The sequence below is a fragment of the Plutella xylostella genome, chromosome 17 (genome assembly GCF_932276165.1).
Source record: "Plutella xylostella chromosome 17, ilPluXylo3.1, whole genome shotgun sequence".
Lineage (NCBI taxonomy): Eukaryota > Metazoa > Arthropoda > Insecta > Lepidoptera > Plutellidae > Plutella > Plutella xylostella.
The window spans coordinates 3,286,128-3,309,025 of NC_063997.1; the positions used below are offsets into that span (position 1 = coordinate 3,286,128).

General features: G+C 38.9%; 2 protein-coding genes across 5 annotated transcripts in view; both read left to right on the top strand.

The window, feature by feature from the left end:
• Positions 1-20,843, top strand: part of LOC105392156 (WD repeat domain phosphoinositide-interacting protein 2) — a 31,114-nt gene extending 10,271 nt beyond the window's left edge. The window contains exons 3-11 of one of the 4 annotated variants that reach the window (XM_048626657.1): positions 10,886-10,976; positions 11,749-11,943; positions 13,005-13,138; positions 13,574-13,697; positions 14,317-14,445; positions 14,722-14,786; positions 15,374-15,516; positions 17,314-17,376; positions 19,979-20,843. In XM_048626657.1, coding sequence (XP_048482614.1) covers positions 10,886-10,976; positions 11,749-11,943; positions 13,005-13,138; positions 13,574-13,697; positions 14,317-14,445; positions 14,722-14,786; positions 15,374-15,516; positions 17,314-17,376; positions 19,979-20,100 — 1,066 coding nt within the window. In that variant the 3' untranslated portion in view covers positions 20,101-20,843. Of the gene's footprint in view, positions 1-10,885; positions 10,977-11,748; positions 11,944-13,004; positions 13,139-13,573; positions 13,698-14,316; positions 14,511-14,721; positions 14,787-15,373; positions 15,517-17,313; positions 17,377-18,359; positions 18,405-19,978 lie in introns of all 4 variants that reach the window. The other 3 variants (XM_048626656.1, XM_048626659.1, XM_048626658.1) reach the window with 3 other exon arrangements.
• Positions 20,844-20,882: 39 nt separating this feature from the next.
• On the top strand, positions 20,883-22,520 carry LOC125489747. The gene is made up of 2 exons (XM_048626660.1): positions 20,883-21,783; positions 21,826-22,520. Exons 1-2 carry the CDS (start codon positions 21,291-21,293, stop codon positions 22,293-22,295), a joined length of 963 nt encoding a protein of 320 aa, XP_048482617.1. The 5' UTR covers positions 20,883-21,290; the 3' UTR covers positions 22,296-22,520.
• Positions 22,521-22,898: the final 378 nt, after the last annotated feature.

Here is a 22,898-nt window from a genome sequence, read left to right on the forward strand (position 1 = left end):
AAAACCTACTACCTGGTAACTAATCACGTATACTTTCAAGTGGTCGCATTTTTTTTTTATTTTTTTTTTAACACTTTATTGTATACAAAATACATACTTAGTTACAATAAAAGATGAAGAGAAATAAACTTAACTACCTAGTATACAAGGGCGGACTTATCGCCTAAACGCGATCTCTTCCAGTCAACCCTGAAGGTAAGGAGACAAGTGTCTAAACTCTTAATAACTAAATTTATGTTTGCATACAAAAGTAATATAACCTAATATTTACACATAACATCTTATAGAATTTAATTAGAATTAACTATACCTATTACACGTCTATAATAAAATATATATTTACAAAATTAACAATATATATCCAGATAATAATATATATTTACATACATAATAAATAAATAATAAAATATAAACATACATAAATATTATAGTAAATTTCTACCAACCTAAGGTCGTAAAGTAATATTTTTTCAAATTGTTTTTAAATGCGTTAGGTGATGATGACAATCTTACATCCATAGGCAATGCATTCCATAGATTCACCGCTTTAATCGCGAATGAATTACTGTAGGTGGCACTATTATGTGACGGTACACTCAGCATCTTATTCTCCTGTGATCGCAAAGCACGGCCGTGGGAGCACAAGTAGGTGAACTTGCACCGTAAGTAGTGGGGAGCAGCAGGATTATTAAGAACATTGTACAATACAGTTAAAATATGACTATTCCAAGCTGATTTAGATCGCTTTAGTAATTACTGTATTGATAATAAACTGCACTTAAATCTATCCAAATGTAACACAATAACTTTCACAAAAAAAAGAAAAACCATATCATTTAAGTACGCTTTATGCAATACTCCTCTTAAGAAAGTTGATACCCTGCGGGACCTTGGTGTCGAACACCTTTTTAACTGTACCAAGTTATAAGCAAATTCAGTAGCAAATAAAGAGTGACACCTATAAGACGTATTTCTATTTCATCAATCCTCGTTAAACAAAACTGAACTTTACGTGCCTAAACATATGGCCTACATCGAACCGGATTAATATTTTGTTTACGACGAATTGAATAGACGGCCGGCGAGCGAGAACAAAAGGACCGCATTCCAATGCGATAAGAGACATTGCAAGTGAATAAAACTGTGCTATTTTAATCAAAACAATTTACATTACGTGTTTATAACGTGTTGAATATTATTCTAAAAGTGTTGTGTTTGCATAAAATAAATAAAAATGCCTCCAACTCCGGAACAAGCGAGTTATTTAACTACATTGGAGGATGTTGCGGCTATGTTAACTAAAACTCAGACTAACCTAGGGAAATGTCCTAAGGTGAGACTTACTCAGGGATACATTAAGGCGCGTTTACAATGTATTGAAGATTATTGGAAGACATTCAATGAGGCTAATCAAAGTCTAACGAAGATCACACCACGGGAACAACGCGGCATATTACCGTACTTCCTTAATGAAGAATATTTCACATATGAAGATCTTTACCTGTGCATCAAGGCGGACCTGTTAGACTTGTTGAACAAATTAGAACAGGCGAAGAAACAACCTGAGCAGCCCTCCATGGATACTTCAGACTTAGCATTATCCTGTGTGAAGTTACCTAGAATACAAATACCGTGTTTCTCGGGCAAATATGATGAATTTCCGACTTTTGAAGATTTGTTTACATCTCTCGTACACAACAGCACTTCTTTATCTAACGTACAGAAGTTGCATTATTTGAAGACTAGTGTATCGGGGGAAGCGGAATCATTATTACGTCACATCAACATAACCGAGAGTAACTATCAACAAGCGTGGGATATGCTGAAGGGTCGTTACGGAAACAAAAGATTAGTAACAACATCACTTCTTAAACGATTATTTAATCAAAAGAAGATCGTTAATCAGTCTGCGCCCTATATCAAATCACTGATGGATACGACCACTGAGTGTTTAAATAGCCTTGAGAACCTTAGTGTAAAAACAGACTCCTGGGACCCGATGATAGTGTTTCTAGTGGTTCAGAAGTTAGACATGCAAACACACAAAGAGTGGGAGGAGCATGCTTATAGCGAAAACACTGATGAGCTCCCCAAATGGAATCAATTACAAAAGTTTCTTCAATCAAAATTCCGAACATTGGAAATGATCGCTCCTACGTCACAAACAACAACAAAAGATAGAGTGACCCCACACAAATCATTCCACGTTATGACAAATCACAAAGAAGAGAGTAACGCTCGCTGCGACAATATAAAATCAAACACGCAAGTTTTATGTACCTTCTGCAACGGAACCCACTACCTGTACAATTGTAAAGAGTTCTCTAAACTGACAGTTGAAGATAGACATCAATTCGTACAGAAAAGTAACTTGTGCTTCAACTGCCTCATTCCAAACCACACTGTGTTCCGGTGCAAACAAAGAACGTCTTGTAGAATTTGTAGAAGAAAACATCACTCACTGCTACATAAAGAAAATAAAACAAATATAGAAAACAACAACACACCAAGTAGAACAGAGACAACTGAAAGTCAAGAAGATACAGATAAAAACATTACGTCACACTACTCAAGAGAAGAAACAACTAACAGAACAGTTTTGTTAGCTACAGCACTGATAGACGTGGTATCAAGTTCTGGAGAGTCACACGTCTTCCGTGCGCTCATCGATCAAGGTTCAGAGGCTTCCTTTGTGACAGCACGAGCCTCAGAGTTGTTGGGACTTAAGAAAACAAAAATCAATGGCACAGTATCTGGTGTGGGAGAAAGAAAACATGAACTCAAGCACAAAGTCAGTCTGTCAGTGTTATCTGAATCCAAACTGCCCATCCCTGTCGATGCCTACGTTCTGAAAACGATATCATCTACGCTTCCAGCAAAGAAAGTTGACATAAACTGGCCTGAACTGAAATCACTGAAGTTGGCTGATCCTACATGCCACGTACCGGGTAAAATTGACATACTACTCGGTGCTGACATATTTTCAAGCATCATAGAAGAAGGATTAGTCAGATTACAAGATGGACTTATAGCACAAAAGACGTGTCTTGGGTGGATATTATCAGGAAGAACAAACAATACACAAGAAACACAACCCAAAATAACAAGTTTATTAGTAAGAGAAAACAATGATTTATTGAGACAGTTTTGGGAAATAGAAACAGACTTATACAACAAAAAGAAGATCCTGACAAAAGAAGAAGAAGAGTGTGAAACAATATACAAAAATACAACAAAGAGAGATGAAGACGGTAGATACATTGTGCACCTACCATTAAAACAAACAATAGAAGAAACAATACAAACGGTAGGAGACACAAAACAACAAGCAATCAAAAGATTTATACAATTAGAGAGAAAACTTGAGAGAAACAAGAACCTGAAAGACCAATACAAGAAAGTGATAGACGAGTATATTGACATGAATCATATGAAAAAGATTGAAATTGAAGAAGACAACAAACTAATATACTTACCACACCACGCAGTAATCAGAGATGATAAAGATACAACCAAGGTCCGAGTGGTATTTGATGCCTCAGCTAAGGGATCCAATGGACAATCGTTGAATGAAACCATGATGGTTGGACCAGTATTACAACCTGACCTGCGCAGCCTCATTATAAGTTGGAGAAAACACAAGGTTTGCGTAGTGGGCGATATAGTGAAAATGTACAGAATGGTGAAGACTGCAGATGATTTCACAAATTTACAATGCATTGTGTGGAGAGACAACCCAGATAAAGATATAGAAAGCTACAAACTCAGGAGAGTCACATTTGGTACGGCTGCAGCCCCATACCTTGCAGTACGTACATTGAACCAACTAGCTGATGATGAAGGTCACGAACATCCAGAATACACAGCTGCGAAGAATGCTATAAAGAATTGCTTCTACATGGATGATCTAATGACAGGACATGATGATGTCGAAGAAGCAAAACAGTTATGCCAAAATATTAAGGAGATATTGAGAAAGGGAGGATTCATAATGCAGAAGTGGTCAAGTAATGAAGAAGAATTACTCAAATTTCTGAAAGAAGGAGATGATACGAAAGACACAATAGAAATAAAGCTTGACAAAGTTATAAGAATTCTTGGTCTGACATGGGATAGAAAGAATGACAACTTCAATGTCACAGTCAACTTACCTGATGCACCCCATCCAATAACGAAGAGATCCATTCTCTCAGATATTGCTCGTCTATTTGATCCATTCGGTTGGGTTTCACCAGTCGTCATCACAGCCAAGATAATGATACAAAGATTGTGGCTTAGCAATCTCAGTTGGGATGATGAACTGCCCGTTGACTTGTGTGAAGAATGGCTAAAATACAGAGAAGATCTTACTGACCTGCGAATGATCGAAATCCCACGTTGGCTGCAAACAACTCCTCGCTGTAAAGAAATCCAGATCCACGGGTTCGCTGATGCATCCAGCTCAGCATATGCTGCAGTAACTTACCTCAGAGTGGTTGATGAACATGACGTCATACATGTCACGATGATAGCATCCCGAACGAAGGTGGCTCCTATAAAACAACTATCAATTCCAAGATTGGAACTATGTGCTGCTGTGATGTTGTCTGAACAGATAGCTGATGTGTCACAATTATTAGAAGTGTCACAAGGCAACATATTTGCATACACCGATTCCATGGTTGTACTAGCGTGGCTCCAAGCTCATCCGAATCGCTGGAAAACATTTGTCGCGAATAGAGTCGCAGAGATCCTAAGAATTATAGACAATGAAAGATGGAGACATATTACAACAAATGAAAATCCAGCAGACATCGCTAGTCGTGGTATCAGAGCAGCTGACATACCTGATTACAAAATTTGGTGGAACGGGCCTGAATGGCTAAAGTCAAACGACATAGAATATGTTACAAATACAGTACCTGCTACAGATTTAGAAGAAAAGAGTTCATTTTATACAAGACAAGACAAGACACACGAAGAAGAAAGTCCAATTTGGGAAAGATTTTCCAATATAACTAGAATGAAGAGAGTGCTCGCTTTATGTAAGAGATTTGCGAAGCCAAAGGGAAAGGAAAACAAAGATGTAAACATAACAGCAGATGAAATGGAAGATATATTGCAAGCATGTATAAGATATTATCAGAATGAAGTATATGGAAAAGACATAGAAGACCTAAAGAAGATGGGAAAGGTTAGAAACAAGAGCTCGTTGATCACACTTTCACCGTTCTTAGATAAGAATGGCATAATGAAAGTTGGAGGACGTTTACAAAACGCTGAGATAGCAGAAACGGCTAAACACCCAATAATCATCCCCAAAGGTGTACACATTACAAATCTGATAATGAGAGAAGCACACATTAAGACACTCCATGGTGGCAACCTATTGATGATGACATACATCCGCAGTAGATACTGGATTATTGGCTTGAAAGCAGCAGTGAGAAACCACGTACGTAGCTGCAAAACCTGCATAATTGACAAGGCTAAAGTAAGAAAACAGCTTATGGGACAGCTGCCTGCAGTAAGAGTACGCCCCCACAGAGCATTTTTGAACAGTGGCGTAGATTATGCTGGTCCGGTACATATAAGAATGTCAAAGGGTCGTGGTCAGAAAACCATGAAGGCATACATATGCTTGTTTGTATGCATGGCAACACGAGCTATACATCTTGAAGCTGTTACGGACTTAACAGCCCAAGGATTCATGAGTGCATACCGCCGTTTCGTGGCGAGGCGAGGACATTGCGCTCATCTATGGAGCGACAACGGGACCAATTTTGTCGGCAGTGCTAAAGAGTTGAAGGTGCTGTTCGAAGAGGGCAAGGCTAACATGAGTACGCAAGTCGCTGAACTACTGGCTAATGATGGCACAACTTGGCATTTCATACCACCGAGAATGCCAAACTACGGAGGACTCTGGGAGGCCGGAGTCCAGTCAGCGAAAAGACATCTTACCAGAGTGAATGGTGATACAAAGTTGACCTATGAAGAGATGGCAACTTTACTGGCACAGATAGAGGCATGTCTGAATTCGCGTCCTCTGTGTCAACTGGACAATACACTAGATACCCTGACACCCCTCACACCTGGACATTTTCTTATTGGAGAGCCCCTGATCACTGTCCCAGATATGAACTATGAAGACAAAAATGTCAACCTATTGACCAGATGGCAATTAATTCAAAGAATGACTCAAGATTTCTGGCGTCGATGGCAAAATGAATATTTAAACACATTGCAGCAAAGATACAAATGGCAAGAGAGAGTACCGGCGCCTAAAATCGGAGATATTGTTGTTATAAAACAAGATGATTTACCACCTACAAAATGGCTTCTAGGAATCATAAAAAATGTCCACCCCGGAGCAGACAATCTAGTTCGAGTTGTAACTGTACAATGCAAGGGACAAACAGAAGTGAAGAGGCCCTTATCTAAATTAATATTGTTACCTAATTCAGAAAACTGTTAGATCATGGTGGGCGGTGGACTATGTAGTTTTTCAATGCTTTCTAATGTAAAGTATTTTTTTGTAATTTGCATGTATTTAATTTGGTTTAGTTGAGAGTGATTAAGTATGTTAGATTCAAATAATGTTACAGTCCATTAATATCGTAGAAATTTGTTGAAAACATTTCGTTTTGGTGGGCGGAATGTCGAACACCTTTTTAACTGTACCAAGTTATAAGCAAATTCAGTAGCAAATAAAGAGTGACACCTATAAGACGTATTTCTATTTCATCAATCCTCGTTAAACAAAACTGAACTTTACGTGCCTAAACACTTGGAGTTACTCTTGACACAAAACTTCACCTTGATCTCCACATAGGAAAAATAATAAATAAGGCTGTACAGATGTGCGGCTTCGTGCTAAGGGCGTGTACGGATTTTAAAAGTACCTACCTCCACATACCTCTACTTATATAAAGGTCTAATACGCCCTCAACTGGAGTATGCCGTCACTGTCTGGGATCCTTTCTATAATAAATATACAGATAGCATTGAGAGGGTGCTTCCGCGCATATCTTTCATATGATCAATTACTATCGAGATACAACTTGCCCACACTAAAATCTAGGCGAACAGTCTTTGGAGCCATGATTCTGTACGGTTTATGTCACAATTTCTTTGACTGTATTGACTTAACTAGCCAAATTGCCTATCTAGTACCTAGAACAGTACATCGACGTGAGGTGCGCGTTCGCCAGCTGTTCGCGCCCGGCACTTGCCGCACGAACGCTGGCGAGCGCGTCCCTTTACGCAGACTGGTCAATAACTTTAATAGTATGTTTTCTGATATTGATATATTTAGTTATTCCAAGCCTATGTTTAAAAAAATACTGTACGACACGTTGCATGTTAGTAGTAAGTAGTGTGTAGTCGTCGGCACGTGTCGAGTTTAGCACTTTACATGTACCTATACAGTACTGCGTAACAGTTGTCGTGTCGGCGTCTGCACAACGCACGCATATATTTTTTATACTGTTTACCTATCTGTGGATAACGCTGTGGGTCTTATGTTTAACTAACATAATTTTACATATATACTTACAATACCTACTATACAATGTAAGACTGTTTGTTTTCCCAAATAAATAAAATAAAATAAAATAAAAATATTCCTTCGAAGGCGAATTGGGAGCCACTTTAGTTGAGCACGATACTCTGAAATATGATCATATTTACGTAATCCAAAAATAAAACGGATACATAAATTTTGGAGACGTTCGAGTTTACTAAGTAGCTCTTCAGTTAAATCGAGATAGCTTACATCTGCGTAGTCGAGGATGGGAAGCAGCAAAGACTGTGCCAGCGTAATTTTAGTGTGGTGAGGAAGGAAAAACTGCATGCGCTCGAGCGAATGAAAAGATGCAAACATTTGCCGCATTGCCGCGTGGCACTTGAAAATATACACGATTAGTACACAGTGGTAACTGCTGCAGTATATTTTCAAGCCATAATTTTGGTCAAACTTACTTGAAAATATACGCGATTAGTGCGTAATGGCCTTGGTTGTATACTTTCAAGTAAATCATGGCACCATTTTAATTTGAAACTATACGTGAGCAGTCCCACCCTCTGCGTTCTGGCCTTGTATAGTTTCAAAACACGCGTCGTCGTTCGTTGATGTCTCGCTGCTCTCTTGATTTCTTTATAAATATATCTAGTCAGATTAAGTTCAGCAAAGTTATAGTGAGTCAACTATTTTTTTTCGATCGTCTACGTTTACTAGTCCAAATATTAATATTAAATGTTTTTATACAGTCTAACTTACATTGTAGAGATACGTACAGTATTAAAACTTTGTTTTGTTATTTCTATTTGTTAATGAAAAGAGCACGTGTGTGTTTAGTTAACATGAAATAAATAACAACTATTAGTGGATAAAAATACCTACTGTTTACTTTTATTTTAGCGACATGGTGAAAAATAACACATTAAATAGTTGCGTAGTGTTTATAGCGTCCCTAACAATAATATGCGTAGTAACAAGATTATGATACAGTTATTATTTACGTTTAGATTGTGATCGTTCTTTGCTTATATTTTATAACACTTACACGAGGTGTACATATAGTGAGTGTCCATATTCTTAGTAGTTTCCTCAATTCAACCTCAATTGTAATTGATTGCTTGCTAGGTTCCTAGGTTAGGTTGAGGAAATCTGTGTTCTAGTCTGTTAAATGTAAACAGTTCAAGGTAATATGGTTTTGGCGCTACCTACGTCCTTACACCACACTTTATACCTACATGGGAGCTGTTGCAAAATCGGTATTGTAAGCCAAAAGAGGTCACACAACTAGCAAAATAATTAATTGATTCGCTATAAAACAATAGTTATACTTAATTACTATTTTCAATAAGCTAGTCTAGCCCTCATACCGATCGGAAATTATCAAAGATATGCTATGGACTACATCATATTGAGATGGTAAATTTATTTTCGGCACATAATGGATATGGAAGTCTTGAACTCGAGGAAACGCCTACGAATGCGGCACTTCCACTGGCGGAGGGCTCGTGCGCATTTAGCATTCATCGCGTCTAGTGATTGTGACGTCACCACAATCACTTATCGCCGTGTCGATGTGGGTCACTCACCCACACAGGCGCACGGCTACACGGTCGCGAGGCGTGTACTACGTGTTTACAATAGAGTGGCCGTATAGACGCTCAGCTGGAGGGATGGGTGATGATCGCATGCTGATCCTTTGATAGTGTGAGGTCGTCTTTTGTCTCTTGTTATCATCATACTGTATTAGTATGATAACTCGTGTGACATGCACCAAACATTTAAACGTATTTAAATATATTGCTCACTTGCTTTGACAGTAATTATAAAATTACATTTGTAATAAAAATAAATTAAACATGCTGCATTCACCTTATCCCGGATCCCACTGGATACCATTTAGAGTAAACCTAGTCCAAATTACATTTGAAAAATCCAACTGACAACAGTTAGTCGTTAGAGAATTGTTGTACTATCCTAATTAAATTTCAACTTTTATTTTATTTTAATCCAAACTGGACGAAACAGAGTTCAACAAACTTAGATTGCTTTCATGTAAACAAAAACATATAGCGGTGGCTTCATTCAATGAACTCCGTCAAACTTGTTTTAATAAATTGTGTAAAGGTTAACAATCAGGATTTTATATACTTTTATTATGTCTGGGTTTGGTTGACTTTATCTTTCGTCTTTTAAAATTATCTCAGCGTGGGACGTCCGCTAGACCGACGTTTTTCAGTTCTTCAACTGCTGGGTAATAAAATGAATGAGGAAGGCTGGCAAAGGACATCTACGGGGCAACTTGTCAAAGGCCTATATCCAAAAGTCAACCTACGTTAGCTTATGAATGTGCTTCTTCTTAGCCAGTTGGTGACAAACACTAAAGCTATTGACTAAGGTTTGTAACCGTGTTGAAAGGATTGGCCAGTCAGATTAGCTTTGCAGATATTACTTTTGATGTTCTTCAAATAATGTAATACTTTTTTCCAAACGTGTGCCGAATTTTCGACAGTAAATCCTTGAATCATTATCGTTTTACACGCGTGGGCAGACACTTGCGAACACATCGAATAGATAAGACCATGTTTTATGCCAAGTCGGTTAAATCGTAAACAGTTTACACGTGCTACTTTTACACGTTCAATAGCGTTGTTTAATGGCCGATTGGACTCACGCGACGCTGACATCTTTATTGGTTTAGCATTTCGTACTATTTTACAACAAAGTCAGTAGGGCTTGACGGTCACAAACCCTAGTCCAGCTCTAGTGACACTGTTCTTGATTAGGATTTATAAAGTCCTCTTAAAGGATATAGTGCTTAAAACATAGACAGTGGGTTAATAGTCTTATGTTTTTATTTGCACTTGACTGTAGGTGGTTTTTTGATGCAATTCGATCGTGTTGGTATCATCGGTATAGCTATAGCTACATGCACCTACTGTGCTTATTCTGCAGATGTAACGGAACACACCGTTCATAACATAAAATAAACACTCAGGACTTGTTATGTAATATTAGTAGCCAGAGAAGCAGGGCAGGTTCCTATATTAATATCATACCTCTGTAAAACTACGAAAATAGCCGTTTGCATAAAATATAAGTACACGTCTGCTGCAACTGCTGTTACTCCAGAATCCCATTTCGGAAGTAAAATCGATATAAAGTTATTTGAGCTAGGTATATTATATTTTTTATAGCGAAAAACAGCAGATACTTCCAAATAAGTATGTATCTTAATAGGAAAGCTGCTCACGGTGAAAATATATTTTACAGCTCCGTTTGTGTGAGTGCAAACACGTCATATCACGCAGCTATTATCGCGCGCGCTATGCTAGCCCCCCAGGCTCATCAGCCCACACCGTTATGTGACTGTGTGCTCTTCGTTTCCAGGAAACTGATCGTGTGCCACTACAAGAAGGGCACCGAGATATGCAACTACAGCTACAGCAATACCATCCTCGCCGTCAAACTGAACCGATCGGTGAGTATATAGGGTGATCAAAAATATGATTACTTATTAAATTCTTGATAAATAAAGTATATATAAGTGAACTTAGGCTAATAGCCCAATAAAATGGTAAGCCGACAGGGTGTGACTCGAGGAGTCTTATTGAAGAGAAGTGGTGGTTAACATTGATCATGGAGTCACCCTCTTACCGCTTCCTGTACCACTTTTGTACTAAATAAAGTAAAAAAAAAAGGAAACCACCACCTGTTTAAAAAAAAATGGCAGCCACACTGATTATGTCTCGCCCGAGTGGGGCACAGATACAACACTCGTCTTCTCCTTTCTACTCTCATTTCTTTCTTTATCTGATCGTGTTATACCTACAATACGGATTTACTGTTGTCAACTTATTTTTAAATTCGTTTTTACTGTATCGTTAATTTGGTCGCCCATATAACTATACCAACGCAAGGTGCATAAAATCAATTAAAATGGCGGTGACTGGTGAGTCATAGGGATTTTTCTGTTTTAATGGGGGCTGTTATTCAGAAATACTCGGCGTTTCAATAGCGATTGTAATTCTTTGCTCTTTGTTTTAGCATAACCCTATTATTATAATATTATATAAGCATATCTATTATTTCAATAAAATACGTCTATAACCTGCAGTTTTTTTTTTAACTTGAATCTTATGTAGGCTTTATGAACTTTAGCAAATTCAGTTCTATCGAATCGTGGTAGGGGTCTGACCTGTAAAATTATACTACGATTAAAATGATTTGACTTTAACCCCCACCTTCCACAGCGTCTAGTAGTATGCCTCGAAGAGTCCCTTCACATCCACAACATCCGCGACATGAAGATCCTACACACGATCCGCGACACGCCGCCCAACCCGCGCGGCATCTGCGCCCTGTCGCCCTGCGCCGACCGCTGCCTACTCGCGTACCCGGGCTCGGCTGCGCAGGGTGAAGTACAGATCTTCGACGCCGTTCATCTGGTGAGTTACACCGAGCGGATGTTTCACTATACAGGGTGTTGCAAAAAGGGTATACTAAGCCGAAACCTACATGTGCAGCATGTTATATCTAAGCCCGAAAATAAAGCTGCACATATGTTTTGGATTAGCATACTTACCCTTTTTGAAACGCCCTGTATAGGTATAATAAGTGAGGGTTTGGAGTGCGTCAGATAGCACCTCGCGTTGAATGGAACGCCGTCTAGAGCCCGATCCTGTTTGCCTCCACCGCTCAAGGTTAGGTAAATCAAAATGTGTGCCTTTAATCCTTTGATATGCGAAGAGAGGTCAGGATTTGGGCAAAGGTACGTAACTACAGTTTTGAAAGAACTATGCATGACTGGAATAACTAGAATAATAGCATTCAAAGTTATTTTCGTACTACGAAATGTCGAGCACATTCTGAGGCCTTCACATTGCGAGCTCAAAAAAATCGCCCCAGAATGCGTGGTAATGTCATTTGTAAGTTGTACATTATACCTAATAGGAAATTGTACGTTTTATTCAGCCGTTTACACAGCATAATGCGTCGCAAAATGCATATTCATACGTTGTTAATGTTTATTCAGTTGGCTCAAACTAATGAATTGAACTTATTAAACATGCTTTATTTTTTGTATTTCAATTCTAGATTTTTGTACTGGTTTCTTTTGATTTACTATGTACTGGGTATTATAACAATAATATGTGAGTCATAATGCCTCATGGTCTACCTACATCTCATAACGCCCTACATACCAGAGTTTTCTATAAATAGGATAGTTATGAAGTGTACCAAAGGTACAATTCACACTGGCTTAGAGTCGAAGCTAAGCAACTCAATGCATCACGTTTTCTGATTTCATCCCTATTTATTATGAATTTCTGGCCCATTTTCCCTCCGCAAAGGCTCTTTAAAAGTCTGGAGAATCTGAACGCTCATAAGTAGGTATAAATTCGGTGTCACTGTACTATTGAATCCTAACGAATGACAGACAACATCACAGTCGGGGAACCTTCCTCAGCTCAAAGCTTGATTAACAATTCCAATCGTTTAATTCCAGAACGCATCCTGCGTGATCAGCGCGCACGAGGCGCCGATAGCGGCGCTGGCGTGGTCGCAGTGCGGCAAGCGGCTCGCCACGGCCAGCGAGCGCGGCACCGTCATACGAGTGTTCAGCGTGCCCGAGCGCACCCGGTCAGTGTGTATACTGTACACTGTATACTGTACTGTGCCTCAAGAGCGAGCGCGACGGAGAACTTTTGACACATCTTAATAGCGCCCCGTACTACATTGCTTGAAATCACCCTGCGTGATAGCGTGTTCATAACGCACATCAGGAAGCGCGAAAGGAGCATCGGGGATCTGCTGTACCTAGTATAAGTCCACTGGATTCCGGGCAGTCAGCGATAACTGATCTGACGGGCTAACGGGCGGGCTAATCTTTTCACTACGGATTAGCCGCTAAATAAAAACTTTCATTACTGCGATACCCAATTCACCTGCTTGCAAAGGTCAACAGGGTAAAATAACACGAAATGTCTCACTTATTTCTCTGACCTGTGTATGTGTCCATGACCCCTTATATCTTTTTTCCACTGCCTCTAACATCACATTTATCCCCAATTCCAGACTGTTCGAGCTGCGCCGCGGCATGAAGCGCTGCGTTGCCATATCGTGCCTGGCGTTCAGCGCGTGCGGGCTGTGGCTCGCGGCCGCCAGCAACACCGAGACCGTGCACGTGTTCCGACTGCAGGTATTATATACAGGGTGTGCAATGTAGTGTACAGGACATGAAGCGCTGCGTTGCCATATCGTGCGGGCTGTGGCTCGCGGCCGCCAGCAACACCGAGACCGTGCACGTGTTCCGACTGCAGGTATTATATACAGGGTGTGCAATGTAGTGTACAGGACATGAAGCGCTGCGTTGCCATATCGTGCCTGGCGTTCAGCGCGTGCGCGTCATGCGCCCCTATCTTTTATACGAGGCTATTGGTTTTATTAAGCCGGGATGCGGCAAGATGCTACACGCCAACTATTGTATTGCCAGTTTGTCACAGAGTAGAACTGCAGCCTTCCGAGGCAGCGTTAAGTACGAGGCGACAAAGTGCTGGAACAATATTCCCCCTCTACTGCGCTAACTTAAGTCCAAGCATTTGTTTCATCTTAAACTCCGCCAGACGGACGGCTGAGGACCGAGTGTTGTGGCGCTCCTTGGCAGAAGCCTATGTCCAGCAGTGGATGATTATTGGCTGATGATGAAACTCCGCCAGTACCCAAGCCAAGCCTCCGTTTAGACCCGTTTGGTTCTTTATTGACTCATTCATCATTTTGAACTTATGCAACGAATTCTTAACTTCTAATCTCCTCCCCAGGAATCGGAAGAGCCCACCTCCGCGCCCACCGACGACGCGCCCGACACGGCGAGCTGGTCCGGCTGGCTGTCGTCCGTGGCGGCGGCGGGCGCCGGGCTGCTGCCCAGCGTGGGCGCCGTGCTGGCGCAGGGCCGCGCGCGCGCCGCCGCCCGCCTGCCCGCGCCCGCCCCCCGCGTGCAGTGCGCTATTACAGCGTGAGTACTATTCTATTCTATTCTCTGTGGGGGTGTAAGTACATGCACCTGGCTCTCTCGAGTGGAACAATCTGTGAAAAAATCGTGTCGTTTGTACTAGACAAAAATGATTCGTCGGAAAAGTCCTAGTCAGCTGTGTTTATGATAAAGCTATGCCTGCGTGAGTACATCTACTATACACTAGACCAGCGTGGGCGCCGTGCTGGCGCAGGGCCGCGCGCGCGCCGCCGCCCGCCTGCCCGCGCCCGCCCCCCGTGTCCAGTGCGCTATTACTGCGTGAGTACATACGCGTAGGGCCTTAATTAAGATTTAGATTTAGAAATTATCTTCTTTATAGTTACCTACAGTCCAACTATAAAGTCCTGAAAACGGAAGTGGCTCCTAACTAATTGTTAAAGACCGTAGTTAAGCGATCTATTATTTTAAAGGACAAATCAGTTAAAAAGATATTTTTTTAAAATATATTATGTATAAGTAAGTAAATACCTGACAATTATATAAAAATCTAAGCATAATCGCACTCTTCATTGTCAGTCAGGACTTTATAGTTCGACTGCATGTGTCCCGCATCCGCCATTTTGAATTTCACGCCATTGTTTTGGTATACCACACTCGGGTTGGAAACTTTTACAATTTTGCTTTTGCATAAATGCGTGGCATACAGAAAAACGGCCTTGTTTAGTCTTTAGCATCGCTGAAGCGAAGTAAATCATAAACGATGGCATAAAATTCAAAATGGCGGATGCGAGATATAGATAATGGCCGAACAATGACACTTTTTACCTGACAATTAAATTCTACATTTATAATTTTCAAGATTAGAACCTAACCTAATTAACTACCTATATCTCTCCACCCCACAGCGCGACCGGCAAATCCCCGCGGCTCGTCGTAGCGACCTCTGCCGGCGACCTCTACATGTTCGCGTTAGACCCTGTCGAGGGCGGCGACTGCACCCTGCTCCGAACGCACTCGCTGCTGCCCCGCGACAATACCGCGCAGGAAGGTGAGTGACGAGAGTGTGGACGAGCTTTAGATTATTGTCTTGTCTGTGGTGCGCGTTTGACGTTTGTTTTTTAAAGATTTTATGGCGGGATTTTGAGGTTAGGTTTTTATTCAGAAGATGGAATTTTTATTCGTATTTATGATGAAAAAACAAGCGTCAGATGTGTACCGTTTATGAAATGTGTTGATGATATTTTGCGTCAAACTTATGTATCTTTTTTATCTTAGATGTAAATACAGAAATAGTTGGGTAAAAAAGATTGAGTGAAGGGGAGATGATACATAAGTTTAGCGCAAATGTTAATTAAGTATAAGTATTCAAAATAAAGTGAAACATAAATATCATAAAGTATTCTTTAAAACCTTATCAAGCATGTCAGATGTCAGAATTAAAGTAAAATCTTTAAACATTACTTTGCTATGCATGCCAGATTATAGCTGGTGTAACGTCAACGTTTCACTATTCATTCCATTATTTCTTATCAATTTAAGCTGCAGTTTATTTTGTTTTGGAGTACAGAAAATAAGTATAAAATACTAATTATCTAATCATCATTGACACGTTTAAAATTAAAGCTTCATATTCTCTGCTCCAAATCATGTCATACCTAGATTTTCTTTAATTTGTATTTTTAATTTAATTTAAACTTGAAAGTTTTTGCCAAACATAAACACGGTTCGACCGATAGCCCTTGCCTATGCTCGGTGCGATGACGTCATAGCCGGACATCATCTGTCCCTTTCACTCCACTGATCTCTTTTCTCTTTCTCCCATTTACCACGTCACCACACATCCTCACGACTCCTTAACTCCTAGTATGTTACGACACTTATTTTGTTAAATATCATTATTTATTTGATTTATTTTATATCATACGTATAGTAACACATAATGCCTTTACTCACTGCAAGCTGCTACACGATTCATTCAAAAAAAATATGTTGACCATTAGGTTGCATATTTATTATTTATATTAATATTTACTTGTGAAAAGTGATTATTCCGTATAATTTACAGTGTTTTAAACAGATTTGATAAGTATTTTACCATGTCGTTGTTTTGAAATTAGATAAAATCTGTTTAGACACTTGTAAATTTGTAATACAAGTATATTATTTTATATTATATATAATTATAATGTTGTATATTTTGTCAGCCGCGGTTCGAATCCCGGCCCGTACTGTGCTTTTGCGATATTTTATGGTTTAGTAAAGTGCTGTCAAGATATCAAGTTTTTTTTTATTCATATTATTATGGCTAAATTTAATAGGAATCAGAAAAATCGCAACGGCACTTTATTATTTTATGTGAGCGTAAGTAAATAAGTATAGACAGATGTTAATCTTGAAAATGTATGGTGGGCACTGGGCAGGGGGATGTACGTGGAATGTTTCAAACTTATTGTAGTGTATGTCAAGCTATGCTATAATAGTTGCAAGACAACTCAGACCAAACACATAGTCAGGATGAAAATATAGTAGGTTTTGATTCAAAATATTTTTTTTTGTATCTAATGTACCTAAAATTGGGGGTAAAAATTCTAATCTAAATATTAAAATCTATGGGGTTCAGTGCCCATATCAATTAATACAAAATTTCCTATAAGCAGTACAAACGTGCACACAATCGTGCAATTATGCACATTGGGCGTACATAATATGTTTTATTTGGGGAACAAACGAGCAATCGTTTAGATTGGGGGGAAATGTGCACATTAAGGGTACAATCGTTCAAACTAGGGGTAAAATCGTGCTCGCGCGTACATCCCGCTGCCCGCTAACGGTTGTGTTGACGCAGCGTCGCCGGGGCCCGGGGCGAGCTACGCGCTGGCGCTCAGCGGCCGGCCCAAGGACCTCACAGGTATACGCGCCGCCCATAGGGTTGAGGCAATGGGGGACTTTGACCAAATTACTGCAGTTTTTCCGGGGTAAAAGTTTAAAGTGGGTGCAGTTGGGGTAAAATGGCGCACAATTCTGGTATAAATTGGCAGACGTTTGGGGAAAAATGGTGCACAATTGGGGTATAACTGGGCACTATTGAGGTACAATGATACACAATCGGGGTAAAAAGATACATAATCGAGGTAAAGCGATGCAAAATAGGGGTACACTGTGCATAACTCTTGTAAAAGTAGTACAAAGATTCACAAATAGATAGTATAACTGTGCATTAGCAAACTGCATTCTAACGTGCAAATAGGCATTCTTCTGATTCTAAACTTTATTGTGTAGATGTATTTCTGCTTTTTAGTACCTAGTAATTTAACTATTAGAATAATGTAGTAGACTCTACGAGATCTTTAACATTATGTTTAACTAAACACACTGTATTGTAGGTATGTAGTATTTAAATTCTTAAAAATTTGCTCAAAGTCCCGCATTTACCTTTTAACCTTGAGATGGAAGAGCGGCTCCGCTCATCGCCTGTGGTCGTGCCATTTCTGTCTACTCCAAAATGGGCAAACCGGACGCCATTCAAATCATCAAAATAGCTTTTTTTCTGGTACATATTATTAACAAGATTAACAAACTCTATCCTTGAAACTATATAATTGTATGGCATCCGGTCAGCTCCACCAAAACACGTAAGTACGAGCCGGGGACCGATATCTTAACGCGCTCACTATTAAAACTCTACTGACACTATTATAGCCGAGTCACTCCCTTTTATACCCCTTCCCTCCCCGACGACTAGCTCTGTAGCTCGTTCGTCCGCTTCCGCTTTAAGTTGGCAACATTGAGACATTTGTATTGCGGCTTTTAAGTTGGCAACATTGAGACCTATGTATTGCGATTGGTTGATTGTAAAGAGTTTGTATATAACGTGTCTATGGTGTGAGCCAGGCGCGGACCAATAGGAGCGCGGGGCGGCGGGGCGCGAGGGACGAGGTAAGCGAAATGAAAAAAGAATTGGTGAGATGCGTTGGTGGATGCGATTGGTAAAAGTGCACATAAAAATCATAGAGGTACTCATTGTTATCCTGCGTTAAGAAATTAATTAAACGTATATGAAGTAATATGAACCGATCAATATTTTATATTTTCCAGGTTTCACATTAGTCAAAATTTACCGGTAATATTAATCAAATTGCAGTTTTAAGAAAAAGACAGTCAGACGCTTTAGAAAACTCATAAAGTTATTTTTTTGCATACCTACCTACAGACATTCTTCATGAAAAGAAATGTTGAATGAATTTAACTTGCATCCACCACCATTTCATAATATTTTTGTGTTTGTGACGTTTATTATTGGGAAAGTTAACAAAAACAGAAAATCTTGTGAATGTGCTTCTTTATAAATATTAAAACATTCTTTGTAATAACTTGTTTTATCCGTTTACCGCAAAGAAGCTTTGTCTCATATGCAATATTGCAGAGCTTTTTTTTATTATTATTTAGCTTTGTCTTACATCACATTTTGTAAATTGGTCATTTCTCATGGGTAATATTAAATTGTGAAGGGATCTTAACAATTCTGGGATTCGCCTCTCCGCCTCCTGCCCCATCGATCGAACGTTGATTTTTTTTTATTATTTAGTCCTTATAAACAATAGGATAGTTTCATAAATTTTAATTTTCAGTCCGCTTTGTTGAGATGATAAAAATATGAGCCACGTATCGACAGTCGGCACCTATCAGAATGTATGAATTGTTAGAAGGTGCGACGTCATTGGCTCCACCACTAAACATTAATGATCTTTATCTACAGTGTAAAGTAGTTTAATAAAAAAAATAAAAATACGTGTCTGCTATTTTTCATTTTGAAAAGTACGGACTACTTAAATATAATTTTGTTTTGCATACCATGGAAACTTACCCTATTCAATCAATGTATTAATTTGTTTTCGAAGTTTTCGGCATTGTGATCACAGTAAACATTATTGGGTTGTATTTTAGTTGTAAACAAACTACCTATATTGCAGCCTCTTTTTAAGTTTTTTAATCAATAATTTGGTCGACGTTCGACCGATCGCTGTTACCTTTTATTTTCGAGTGTTATTTCAACATCTTAGTGTTGTAGGTTTTAGTTTTTCTCTTTATAAATAATTAAATATACAAACTTATCTGCACATCTACATTCATTTCATACTATTTATGTACATTTATTATTTGTTATTTTTAAAATGTCCTACAAACAATGCTACCAAGGCTGTTCCAATACTAACCATTCTATTTGGGATAGCTGAAAGGGAGTTGTGAATTGATACTTAACTATGAATTTATAATGGCCCTTCGAATCAATAATTTATTACAGAGAAATCAATTTAAGTATGTTACAATCACAAACCACATAAGCTAGGCAGGCTGCTGGTTTGTGATTATAAAAGAGGTAACTTGGGAAAGCCAGAAAACAGCCCTACATTCTCATTCTATGTTTTTCGCTCAACTATCGTCAAATCACAACTCCCTTCCGCATTGTAGGGCCACACCTCTACCCTCTCTCACCAGCATTTCCCCTGCAGATTCTCTCCGTGACCGCGAGATAGGCGCAGCCCTGGAGGGGTCCCCTCCGCGGGGCTCGTTCGACCTCCGCGACCCGCGCCACTTCCCTCCCATGAGGACAGCTGACACTGGGGACCATTAGACGACTCTACGCACTGTGAACTCCTTGGTTTCTAGACTCTTTGTTGGCGCGTTACGTTCGGTCGTTCGATTTGCGAATGAGCGAAATGATTGGTTCGTTCATTCAGTGTTACTGGCTGGTTTTGTGTGAAATTCAGTATATTACCTATTTCGATTGAGAGATAATATATTTTCCCATGTATTTGTATTTCTCATATAATATACCTAATATGACGGGCTGATTTGAAATAGAGAACGAATCGTATTTAGATACTTGTGGACCTCACGCCTAATCAAGTTCTATTTTTTTATCCTCATACATAAATGTTTAGAAACCAAGGAGTGAACAATTAATCATTGTTTGTACATAAATACAGAACAGCGTCGTATTAATTATGTATTGAACAATGGTGTGTAAAAAAACAATTTGAAATGATAAATATGTTACAAAAACAGAAATGTGGCGAACCCCTCTTTTTGTTTTATGTAAATTCATAAATATTTTTGTAAATAAGTAATATGGAAAGCCCATTACGCAGTTTCAAAATTTATAGTATTTTTAAAATCTTCAATTCTAATTAGATTCGTAACCTCTGTGATATTTAAATTCATAGCTATTCAATTGATATTATCACAAAATCCCTTTATACCATAAAAAAACTCTGCGATAATTGGAAATATATAAAATCTTTGAATGTAACTAGTGAGTAAATACATACATATTTATGTGATTTGATGGTTTTCAAGCCGCACAACAAAAAAACATACAAAAATACTGAAAAATATAAAAAATAAAAGTATTAATGTAGGAATGGAGCATTATCATTTATTATTATTTGGATGAACAGAGTGTGTGAAGAAAGGAAGAAAGCATCGATTGTCTATGAAAGGAAGTTTGACGGGATGAATGGAGGATTTACAAAATGCAGTTGTGCTCAAACATAAATTATTTTATAAAAGATGTTGTAACTAAAATAAACCAGATTCAGTGATTAAATCAGCTTAGTTCTCATTTCCGCCGCCTGGTCCCACAATTTTGGGGGCTCGTCCGGGATCGAGCGTGGAAATGAGAAAAAAACGACGCGTGATGAGCACACAGGACGACGACGGCCATTAAAGACGAAGACGAAAATACGACGAAATAAATTGGAAAAAGTGATTGGTGACAAAGTTGGTCGCTAGTCACTAAATATTTGAAGACGAAGACGAAAAATGACGACGCAAACAAGAAACGACGGAAGAAGTAACGCGATGCTTGGTAGCATGGTGTCCAACGACAAATTCTGCGGAATTACAAAATTCAGTGGAGAAGATAAGACATATTCTTCGGCGAAGTGGGCCGCCGATATTGAAGATAATGCCGAAATATTTGGATGGAGTGCCCGGCAGAAACTCATTGTAGCTCGACAATCGCTCGTTGGTACGGCTCAGTTGTGGCTGAGATCGGAGGAGACGTACAAAACATTCGAGGAACTAAATGCCGCCTTACAAAATGAATTTCCTGATGAATTAAATAGCAAGGAAATGCACGAGCATAGATACCCAGAAGAAGAAAATGACAGCCATAGATGCAATTCAGGTGAAAAAGAACTGAGTGACAGCCCAGAAATGTCAAACAAAAACAGTTGCTTCCAAGACATTGAAAACAAACAAAGATTTCAGAATGAAAAGGAGAAACAGATTTTTTTTTGCGAAAAACCTGTATGTAAGTTGATAGATAGCGGAAGCGACGTTAACCTTAGTGAAGACGATACGGATTGTGATTCCCATATTGTAAAAAGCGACGATGATATGAAGATAATGAAAGATGCACCAATTGATATGACGATCAATCTCATTTATGATATCCCTGTAGTACAGCGGTTGACGCGTATATCATCGATGGAACAGAAGTTAGCGGAGGAAGAAGTAGTAGAATGGTTGAGGGAGAGTATCATTGAAGAACGTTACTCAGCATATTCTAGTCCTCTGGTGCCGGTGACAAGGAGAAAGACAAGGAAGGTGAAAAAGTTTAGAAATCAAGTAGTACCGAGGCGAAGAAGGATAAGAAGGCGAGTGACAAACGAGAGATTAAAAATAAGAAGAGAATCGATACACGAGATTAAAAAGATGAAAGGAAAGAAAGAAAAGAAGATGAAAAGAAAGAAGACAAGAAAGAAGAAAAGAAAGGAAGTGATATTGGGAGAAAGAAAGATAAAAGTGATGATGAACGAATGATGACGAATGTGTGTGTTTTAAGTTGTAATGCCGTATTTGTTTATTATTATTATTAGTTAAGGTGTAATGCCGTATTTGTTTATGTTTATTAGTTAAGGGGTTAATCATTTAAGTTGGTTTAAATGCACATGCTGAGGGCAGCATGTAAGCAGGATGGCCGAGTTGTAGGAATGGAGCATTATCATTTATTATTATTTGGATGAACAGAGTGTGTGAAGAAAGGAAGAAAGCATCGATTGTCTATGAAAGGAAGTTTGACGGGATGAATGGAGGATTTACAAAATGCAGTTGTGCTCAAACATAAATTATTTTATAAAAGATGTTGTAACTAAAATAAACCAGATTCAGTGATTAAATCAGCTTAGTTCTCATTTCCGCCGCCTGGTCCCACATTAATGTGAATTTCAAATAAAAAAATAGACAAAAAATGTAGACATTGTACGTTGTTTAGCAAATGTTTTACTTATAATACAATATAAGAAGCATTTGTGAATTCCATCTTTTAGGATTTCTATTAATAGAAATAATTTGTTTGTAATGTCAAGTTTTACATATTTGAATCAAAAACGGTGTAAACCATCAGTTTTATACCCTTTTTGGAAC